The 11,432-nt window shown below is 34.3% G+C and overlaps 1 protein-coding gene across 1 annotated transcript; it reads left to right on the plus strand.

Moving 5' to 3' along the window:
- Window positions 1-3,370: 3,370 nt before the first annotated feature.
- On the plus strand, window positions 3,371-9,107 carry LOC146166657 (uncharacterized). Its single transcript, XM_083390908.1, has 5 exons — window positions 3,371-3,463; window positions 4,348-4,530; window positions 5,507-5,611; window positions 7,687-7,897; window positions 8,571-9,107. Exons 1-5 carry the CDS (start codon window positions 3,392-3,394, stop codon window positions 8,693-8,695), a joined length of 696 nt encoding a protein of 231 aa, XP_083247034.1. The 5' UTR covers window positions 3,371-3,391; the 3' UTR covers window positions 8,696-9,107.
- The last annotated feature ends 2,325 nt before the right edge of the window (window positions 9,108-11,432 follow it).

Below are 11,432 nucleotides of genomic sequence, written 5' to 3' on the forward strand. Positions count from 1 at the left end.
CTATATATCTTGTTCACACTGGTCTAGAAAATATCCTGTTTTAAGCATTTTTTTAAAACTCTGTTTCAGTAAACGCATGGTCAATGTATGCAAACTCTGTCATCTATTTTTAACAACCTGAAACACGTTAACTATGCTTATTTTTCTTACTGTGAAACTTGAGCTTTACATTAGTCCTCGTGCAAATGCTAACATGTTATTAATGAGCGAACTGCCATCAACGTTTTTTACGATTTGGCGGCCAACAGTAATCTCTTCTATCGTTTCTTTTTTCATCTGCAGACTACACCCTTTCGGTAAATATTACATCGTTAGCGCCACCACGCGGTATAGCGTTAATAATGTTTCAACCACTTGTGGCAACATTGATTTGCTTAGATTTCATATGGAATAAGCAAACAGAGCGAAACGTTTTGAAAATATCAAAATACATTTAACTGTTACAATAATAACGACCGAGCAACGCTTAATCGGCTACCATTGTGTTTAACCTCAAAGTTAAACATTTTTGGTGTTGTGCAACTGACGCTGCCATTGCTATTTTTCTTGAGAGGAACATTGGCGACTTTGCTAATACCACCGTAAAAAGTCATAACGGTCGACCGTGAATTATTTACGGTGTCCAAATGTTAGTTAAAGAATAGCTAAAACTCATATAAAGTATGGGGCGGATATAGAAATTTTGTTTTTGTTTTTCTTCGTTTTTGCAAACAATTTTTCTTTTTTAAGCTTGTGTCCCACAATTATTTTGCATGACAATTTTTTTTTAAGATTGTGTCTTAAAGTTACTTCAAAACGCTACGTAATTTAAAGTAACGTGATGAAACCTTTCGTCTGTAATGCGCAACTGACAGCGAGCCAAATTACAGTTTTAGGGAGAAATGGGTCGCATATTGCGCCTTTGAGTGAAAATACTTATTTCCGAACGGGTTAATACCCCCCAGAAAGTAAGTATTACTTTTTAAGTAGTTAAAGTAAGCCAAAAATACGTTTTTTGGGGGCCGGGCATAACCTCGTGCCCCTCTTCCACAACCCCTAAACCCACCCGTTTCTATTTACATTTTACACACTTGTTGAACGAAACTTGAACTTCATGTCCATGAACTAGCATAGCCTACCTATGCAATGGTTTAAGATCTACCTTGTGTGTAACAATACGGGTCCGAAGTCCGGAGCTCAAACCAACGTTCTTGCAAACAAATAGTTTCCTTTTACAAAGTTAATTGCCCTTGAACGACTATGTTTCAGAATGAAGAAAGTAGGCTACTCTAAAAGCCTGTTTAAACAGTGAAGGGTGCTGCCTGATAGTCAGGTTATTTTGAATTTCGACATTGTTTAAGGATCTGGTGTACAGGGAAAGGCTACTAAAGTAATTACAGTGATCAGTTTAAGTAGGCGCTATTAGGTGCAAACTTTTACTTAATTAGTCTTGCTGTAACTTTGGTTTTCAAATGGACCTTTTCACTTGTAATCGATTAAAACAAGGCGCCCATGAGACATGAGTGTATATGACAATTCTAACCTAATTTAACATTTCTTTAAAAGTATTTATTTACTGATGCAAAGGTACTTTGAAGAAGATTAGGAATACGTTTCGCGACTAGATCTTACCCCCCTCCCCCTCCTTGAAAATACCCTAAGTAAAAGGTGTTTATTTAGGGTAGGCCTACTCGTGTAGCCTACTTTGTGTGTATCACAGGCAAATCGTAGACAAAATTGTTGCCTAATATGCTTGCGATCTTGGACCTCGCTGAACTCCAGAGATTATTTTGGAAAACAATAATGAAAAAATACTTACCACACAGTACGGTATGTGTGGCCGCACAGAAATCATATTCGCGCGAAGCTCGTTAAATCATAACGCTTTGCACTGGACAAAGTTTGACGTTTCGGGATGAGGCGGTAAGCCTACAATTTCACATAGTTGCCATATATTAAATACGTCGCCTTGAGGACTAATCCCGGATCTGTTTAACGTTAACTTCCCAACAAAATGTCCGTTTTTCAAACTACACTTTGTTTGAATGCTTTGTGGACTCCTTAATTCAACTGCGAAAGTACGTGACGTCTGTATATTTGTAGCATATTTGATTTCTCCAATACCTAAAGCCCCAAGGCTGAAGCAATTTTTTTTGTCCGTACCTGGGTTTAACACATTAATTACTTTGTTAACTCTGTCATTAAAAATTGCATCATTATAGCTGTTAAACCTGGATATAAAATTTGTGGTTTAAAAAGACACTTTAAACCTGTCTAATTATTAATAAGCTTTTAGCAGTTAGTCTACAAGTCCTACATATTTCAATTTTGGAAAAAACATTTGAAGGCTAGTGAAGGTGTCCTAAATAGAAATCGGTATTGCTCGCAAAGTTAAAAATGCCCAAGGTTCAGTTAACATCCGAGTTTCCTGTCTCAGCCATTTGTTTCCTGTCTACCAATTGCAATTTCAGTCGCGTCACACCTGCAAGATGCGACCGTTAGACCGTGCTACTTTTGCAAAAAAAAGGATAAAGGCGATTGCAGAAGATTTCCATTGCACATTATAAATTTCAACCTGGAGATAAATGTTTAAATCTGTGTTGTAGTTGGTTTTTGTTATCTGAGTTTGAAATACCACATGTCAAATAGCTAATAGCAAGTTATCATTTCATTTTTTTATCACTAAATATGGTGTTAAAAGGCAACTAGTTTAAAACACCTGCATAAGCTACAAAAGTATATCACCAACGTTTGGACAAAGTATTCTGTTGTATATGGCAACTTGCAGAGTGATATTTTTTACTAGAAAAGGCAAATTAGTTAAGATTGTAAGGCACGCTATGTCGTAATTTTTAAATTTATTTATTGCATATGTTTACAAAATATAGAAATTCTTAGATAAACTACAACCGCGAATCTGTAATCTAGCCTGAAAATATAAGCCATACATGTGGAGTAAATCGACAATATCTTACTAAAGACGTTACGATATATGCACTCGTTTTATCATCGGTTAATGTGACTGAAATCTTGTCCTTTTACTCAACCTTTTTGGCTTGGGACTAGAAATTCTTCCCCGTACAAATTACAACCTCTTAATTTTATTAACGAATCTTCTTGACTGTTTGTTTTTGTGGTACTAAAAGGATTGTAACAAAATAAAACTACAATTAATTTAGCTTCTCACGTAATAGACTATAGGTGGTCCAGAAATAACACAAATAAACAAGTCAATGCTATATTACAAAATCTACAAAGCCGCGGGCAATTGACTATACATAAAATGCGACACAAATTATTCCAAAAGAGTTTAGTTACCTAAATTTACTTCATTGGAAACGTCATAGATTGATCTTGAGGCCTTCAATAAAAATGTTTTTTTGTAGTTGAAAACAATAAAAGTTGCAAAAAAATGAACTCGATTTTTCTTCTTTTCGGAGCGACGTTGCTATTAACTTGCAACGCACAAGACGAAACACAACAGGTTAGCTTTTAGGCCTTGTAGTTGTTTTTAGAGGCTTTTGAAAAAAATCGAAATGAAATTTTACCATAACGACTGATTTCATGTATACATTTATTAAAATACAGCAGATAAAAGGGTACAACACCCAAAATCCTTTCGAAGACTTAAATTTATAACTGTCATGACGTGCCGTGTTTAAACGAATGTTCTTAATTTTTTTATCTTTTGTGGTAATCAGCTTTAAGTTTAAAACTTTCGAGCCTTTATGCGACGTGCGTAGTATGGTACCTAATCTACAAACCATAATTGCTAATTTAATATATAATTTTAAATTTTCTTGCGCCCACAAAGTTAAAAAATCAGTGGCCATACAGTGTCGAACGATTTGTACAATAGCCTATACGTCATTTCTATGTAATATTAGAGCTGGGTTACTGCTATTGCGACGCTTATAAATGATAAACGAAAATTCTGCCAACCAAATAATTAACGTTCTGTCGACCTGAAATTATACCAACAGGTAACGGGAATTTTATGGACTTTACGCCCAACTAGAACCTATTTTCCCTTGGGTAGTAAATGGTAATATATAAGTTTTTTTTTACCTTCTCAAAATAAACGCATTGTTTTTGCTTATTTCACTTAATGCTGAAATGCTTACATGAATTTATTCATATGGTAAATTATGAAGTGAATGACACCTCTTAGAGTTAATGGGCGTCATGCTAGGCTAGCTCAATGACTTTTCAACAATATGATGTTTGGCTAATACGGCAATCTTTGCAGTTTGTATTTCAACGCGATTTTAGTTTTACTCTTAAACACCAGTTTTCATTGGCTTTTTTTTTACGTTTTAACTGGTTTGGCTGAATAAAGCTCATATCCAAATTCCTGTTTTCGCGTAGAACTCCGCCCAAAGAGAAAACGAAGTAACAATCAACGCTGATGGCAGTGGCCAATGGATTGTGGAGGAATGTGGATCGTGTGGTACAGTTCAGTGGCAACCTTTGAGCCAAGCGCTGAAAGTGATGCTAATGGGAACTGGAACAGGATACATTTCAGTCGCCTTGTCTGACGACAAATTAATGGTAACACTCTATACTCTATACCAGTGTTGTAAACAAGTCATTTTGAAATGACTTAAGTCCCAGTCAAGTCATTTGAAAAATAACTTAAGTCCAAGTCAAGTCTTTTGCAAAAATAACAAGTCAAGTCCCAGTCCAAGTTATCGGTTGTCCAAGTCAAGTCCCAGTCAAGTCATTATGAGAGCAAGTCAATTTTAAGTCATGTCATTGACAAAAAAGTAAACTGTTAAACTATTTAAATTGGTAAACTCGTCCGATTACAAGCAACAATTTAACTAAAAAATAACACAAACGCAATATACAGCAATAAAAGTGTTTAATGTGTAAAACTTGAGATAAATTTTAATGAAAAAAACTTCATTAAATCCCAAGTTATTTGACAAAATGACTTAAGTCCAAGTCAAGTCATTTGTCGAAAAGACTTAAGTCAAGTCAAGTCATTTTGGTCAAAGGACTTAAGTCAAGTCAAGTCATTTGAAAACAGTGACTTAAGTGCACTAAAGTCAAGTCAATGGCTTAAGTCATTACAACACTGCTCTATACTCTGTAAGCAAAATAAGCACAAGGTTATTGCGAATGCTGTGCCTAAGGGATTCATAGTCCAAGAAACCATGGTTCAAAGCACTCTTGTAATGGCTTTTAATGATTTGACGTAAGTGCACTTAAGTGGTAAGTAGCCTACACCTAATTAGTATTTTTAAATGACTTGGCTTGACTTAAACATACAAAAGAAAACCATTTGATTCGACTAAAGTCTTTTGGATAAATGAATTGACTGGGACTTCATTTCAAAATGACTTGTTTACAATACTATTTTTTGTTTAGATTTTAACGTCTAACACGTCAAAGAGATCTATACAGAAATTTAAACTTCCAATGCTAAGTGGCGATAATAATGTTCGTCAAAATATAAAAAAAAAATATATATAGTGACTATTCACTTAGTTGTTAGTTAATATCGCATTTTGCATTTGTTTAGGGTCCATCTGACCAAACTTACGTGTGTATGACGACGGGTGGCCAGCAGTTTTCAATACACGCAGCAACCCTGACAGGCTACGCCATTCCCCAATTTGGTGAAAATGTAAGTGATGGCGATCTTTATATGCAAAGTGGCATTTCTGGTAGACTTTGACACACGAAGCGCACCTTACTTTGGCTTTCCTATTTATTTAAGTAAAATACTTAACGTTATTTATATTAGGGAGATTTGCTAAAATGAAAGACTTTGTTTGCGTCGGTAAAAAGTTTTGACTAATTTAAAATGTATTCTTTATTTTTACGCACAATAACCTTGATGAAAATTTTCAGAATAGTCGTCGTCATGTTTTAATTTGTTTAATGCAGTTGTATTATTTCTTACGACATCTCAAGGAGTTATAAATACATTGCTGCTATTCTTCTAGAACAGGGATACCCAACCTTTTTACGATGTCGTACCCCTTGGACGCTCTGTAGTGTCATGCGTACCACTTCTTGCAAAACACTTAATTTTATCGATTCATATTTTGATCTATTTTCAGCTTACAACTAACATCACTAGTGGTACGCGTACCACAGGTTGGGAACCCCTGTTCTAGAACTTTCAACATATTTTGTATTACAATTTATTAGTTATGATTAGATGAATGTCAGATCGGAGACGGTACCGGATGGCAAGTGGTAGTTTCGAAATCGTCCGATAGTAGGCTGGTTTCGGTGCCGACCTGATAGCACACTAATATAGGAATTTTAGCCGTGATAAGCAAACAGTGATTTCGAAAGGTATTATAAAAAATAGTGGGTTATAATTAGGGCGAATATTTTTTGACTTGTTAAAAAAAGTCAAAATTTTGTCAAAATTTACACGTTAGGTCAAAATTTGTCAAAAATTTTTAAGTCGAAATCGAATAAATTTGCACATAAATTGCTTACAAAATTAAAAAAAAAATAAAGTCAGCTTTTTAAATTGGTCGTTAGGTTTGAAATTTATCTTAAAATTAATGCTGATTCAAAAGTCATTCAAAGTCATTTTAACCGTATTATATCTTTATTAGAGCAATATGTACGGTATAAAAAACGCGTGAATAACGACGCTTAGGTTATTTAAATCAATGCATTTCCAACAGGTCAAAATTTTGTCAAAATAAATTATTTTTAGGTCAAAATTTGTCAAAATTTTAATTTTTCAGGTCAAAATTTCTTAATTTTTAGGTCCAAGGTAACTAAACTTTTAAACCCTAAAGCAAATTTCAGCTTAACAACCTGATACAAAATACCCTTCGAACGTTTTTATTTATTTAGTATGTGTCTGTCTTTTTTGTGGTGTCGGTATTCCAAAACTGAATTTGATAAAATGAAGTGTCAGTTAATGTTGTGTAATATGTAGTTTAAACTGCTCTCTATTATCAGTCATGACATATGTGACGCTGAGAGTGTGAAATATATTTATTGTGCCTTTCAATGAGCGGGCAAAATATAAAATCATTACTAAATGTTACAGATGTTTGTGCCGACAAATATGGATTCTGTTTCAAAATCCAACACGGTTTTACGTATTTGGCAATCTCGGGGATCGGCTTAAATTGGTTTAAACATGACGCAAACAAACAAAGACATAATGGCATGTGTGTTGATCACTGTCAAACTTAAAAGCGTCCAGATTGTTTTAAAAATTAAAAGCGGGTGACGATTAGAATGTTTAAAAAGGCTCTAGCTTACTTGATATATTGAAAAAAAATTTTTTTATTTTAGGTAGAACGTATAGTACTAATATCAAAGTAGGTAGCATTGTTTCCATTTTCAATACTTGATGTTGAATATGAATAAAGAGATATTCGAAACGTTCAAAATACAACCTAATATTTTTACTACGTCTTACTAAAACCCTTTAACCATCTGCTCCAAAGCATATTATGCGTATTTCGCCAAATTAAATGTAACCATAGTAAGACCTAAAATAAATAAAAAATGCTGATTATTAATAAACAGCTTACGAAAAGTTTATCAATTTAAATACATCCTCTGATTTGAGTGATATCAAATACTTTTGACACTGATCTATCAGCTTGAGGGTTTAATCGGACATAATCGGACATCTGTACGAAACTCTTTTACGCATATTTTTGTTGTGGCATGTTGCTTGGCTTTGGCGTTAATTAGAATTTACTCTCTAATTAGATCACCTCGAAGGAAGGCTCGTCAATGTCCAACGTTAACGGGATGCTTTCTTGTAACTTTACAATTGACATCAGCACTGCAGTTCAATATCAAGGAAAGCAGTATTACCTACTCTACGCCCAGGGACCGGTCAACGGAACGGTCGTACAATATCATTTCACCAACAGAAGCAGTACAGCCGAAAAAGTCTGCTTGACTGGAAACTGCCAAGGTTTGTTTATTTCATGCATTTCGCAGCAAAGCTGATCCGGTTTCGCATTCTGCGGAGGCTGATTTTAGAGAACTATGACGTGCACCGGTCTAAAAATGTCAAATTAACAATACAGTGGTAATTTCACATATTTTATAGGTTTAGGGCGACGAATGGGGCTCATTAGGTGGAAGATAAAGAAAATATTAGGTGCAATATAAGTAAATTTATTATTAGACCAAGCAAACTTCATGTCAAGCCCTTAAAAATGTCAAGTCCCCGCAAACTTCATGTCATAGTTATAAAAATAAAACTTTAAACTAGTAATCCTGGTGAACTCGCCCGATTCTTAGAAATAACTTAAGTAAAAAGTATCATGAACGCAACATATAGCAAGCTGACTATTTTATGTGAAAAATTAAGATAAATAACCCAGTTTTCCATAATTGTAATCCAAGTCATTTGTCCAAAATACTTTAAATCAAGTCATTGGGAAAGTGACCTAATTAAGACTCAAGTCATTAAAACACTGGATTTTTGTAACACGGATGAGTGGAATACAAAGCAATGAAGCCAACTCTTTTAATTATAAACTAATAAAAAACATAGCTATACGCCGCAAAAAAAAACAGCATTATCGTAATTATATATTTAATATTGTAAAAAAATTAATGTGTTTTTTTAATGATTTTAGTCACGACAAGTCCAACAACTGTAAGTACAACAACTCTAAGCACCACGTCAGGGGCACAAATTACTTCTTTCAATCTGCTTCTGTTTCTCTCGTCTTTGATTGCAGTTTTGTGTTTCAACAATTAAAAATCAAACTTAAAGGATAGAAATATGCACATGAATTTGTTGTGGAATTTTTCAATTTTTTTTGTTTAATTCGGTTGACCTGAAAAATAGTGTTTTAAGTATTTTTTATGCAGTAACAAAATAAATACATCAAATGTATTCTAAAAACCTTGATAAAATCGTAATTTAGGAAATAATTTCACCGTGTTTTATTAACAATAGTTTGCTTACTTTTTAACTAAAACACCATACGCCGTAGCTATTTGTAACCTATTAATTAACTCAGATGTGTAAAAGGGTCCTATAAGTTAAAAAAAAATAGTTAGTTCCCAAATAAAAGTGTTAGTTTAAAAAGCGTTTTTCCTTTCATTAGAAAAATGTTCGACAAGTATAAGAACATGCTGTCACTATAGTTCCAGATTTTATGCGATTAGACCCCTATGTGTATGACATGATACTGTTTTTTTTGGTGTGGGAAGCATTCATACCGAATAAACGTAACAGCAAAACATTTTGCTTGGTCTTTGTTAATAACCGATATTTGTCTACTCTACTATGCACTTCTAAATCCGGAAATCAGTGCCACTTTTTAAAGATAATTTGTATTGAAATTTTGACATACTTTCGCACTACCGTGCTTTATTCCTATTTTTACCTGTTGAAGCACGGTTCTGCGATATCTAAATACGATTTTAATACAATTTGTCGTTAAACAGTGACGCCTGGTTTTCCATTTTATAGGGGTGATTTCTTGTGGTAATTTATTTTTTTTCATAAAAAATATACTATACTCAAAGCTAAATCAAAGACTTAAGCGATAGCTTTTTGGGGTAAATTCACCCCAAATTGTTTTTTTATATGGTAATTAGGATAAACATTCCAATAAAGGTAGAGTCTACAATTCTAAAGGAGAAATTTACAATCCAATAGTGTCTAATCTAAATTTTAGACTACACAGCGTTTCCAAGGAGGGTTCGAGTTAAAACAGCACATGTCATCATTACTTTGACTTCGTTTGGTTAGTGTTCTTGTAGGTGGTCCCTGTTTCTGACAAAGTCATATATTGTTTGCCAGTTTGGTTTGCTATGACCAAGATGTTGAGTGATTATCAGTAAAATATATGAATTTTTACGCTTTAATACGAGACTGTTATTTTTTGAGGGTATATTTATCGTTTGTTTACTAGTATTCTGTTAAATGTATTTTGCTCTTTTTACCGCGATTTAAAAACAAAAAAAAAGATGTGCTGAACAATCCAAACATAGTGTAACAAGTGTCACTAACATTAAGTACAACAGGTTGCTGTCTGACTTTAGAGCCTAAATTTGCAAAACCTCACGCTCTTCGCTCAAGACTCAACAGCATAGCGTTGCGCGTCAGATAAATCCACTTGCCTTCTGTTATTCTTTGCTTCATTAAGTCTGCGACGACAATGACTGAGCAATTTTGGTCTCCTCCTATAACGTAGGGTACCCTCAAATGCGAAACAAACGCGTAGCTAACATTGGCAAATACACGGGGGTGGTGTGGCCAAAGGTAGCCAAGTGGCCTCGGTAGAAAGGAATTTTTAAATTTGGGGAAGAAATTTGTTCCAGGGAGGAATTGGGGAAATGGATACAAAAATAAGTCATTTAATTGGTTATACGCAATAAAAGGCTTTTTTAACTGTAATGATTGATTTGTAAAAAGTCTATTAGGCACATAATCTAAGTCTATTGTGTCACAGCCATGTAGGAAATATAAACCAACGCAGGTATTTTTACAAAATAATTAAATTAATGCCTATACGTCATAACGATCAAACAAACTCAACTCTTTTTACTTCAGATTTTAAAGTGTGATTTGTTTATTTCAACAGGTTCTTTTCAGTCATTTCATATTGTTATTTTTTCTATCTGTCCACAACCCAGCGCTATGTGGGCTTTTATGTCTTTTAAGTCTCCTTCTAAGGTAAAATGTTAGCCAACTGTAATTTATGGCCTCATAGCTGAAAAAATGCCCCCATCCAAAAAGTCCTGGATCTGCCCTTTTTAGCTAGATTTGCTTTAATGCGAGAACTGTGCAGCGTATCGATCTTTAAAAAGTAATTGGCGAAAGTAAAGCGGTGTTTGGCACTTTATTTGTCTAGCTTCTTCAACCCTATGACAACTCTGCAATAACAAAACCGCATCCATTTGGCCTTGACCACTTAGATAAGAGCTCTTCTCTCTTTTACGACGGAGCTATTGTTCGTTTTGCAAGTCATCGTTTGAAAGGTAGAAATGGGTGAGTATAAAAGGGCCTATAATAAACTGACTTAACGTATAGTCAACTTCAGTGGCTTTCTTAATCCATTTGTCTCTTTCAACGCTTACAACTCCTAAACGGTGTTGATGTGGCCTTTAGACCAAGTAGCCGTGCATGTAATTGAATGTCTCTTACCGTTTGTAAATTTGCAGTCGAAGAAAGACTATAGCTTCGTATTTGCAGCAAATTATACATATTATTGGTGAATTTGGTGCATTTTAGATCAGGCTATTGATAAAATAAAAAATAGTTTACTAGTTTTATAACTTTATTTGGTGGCGCAATTTTGTGGCGAATTTTCTAGGTAAAACTTGCACAGTTTGAAAAAAATCCGTTTTTAAACTTCCTTCGTATAGTCCACATTGGCTTTGGTTGGTACCAGCTAACAAGATGGGTATTATACAGCTACAACAAATCGAGATGTCGCGGTGAGCCAAGCAATTCAAAACCCATGGGTTGAGAAACACTGCGA

The sequence above is a fragment of the Ascidiella aspersa genome, chromosome 1 (genome assembly GCF_963924565.1).
Source record: "Ascidiella aspersa chromosome 1, kaAscAspe10.2, whole genome shotgun sequence".
In the NCBI taxonomy this organism is placed as follows: Eukaryota; Metazoa; Chordata; class Ascidiacea; order Phlebobranchia; family Ascidiidae; genus Ascidiella; species Ascidiella aspersa.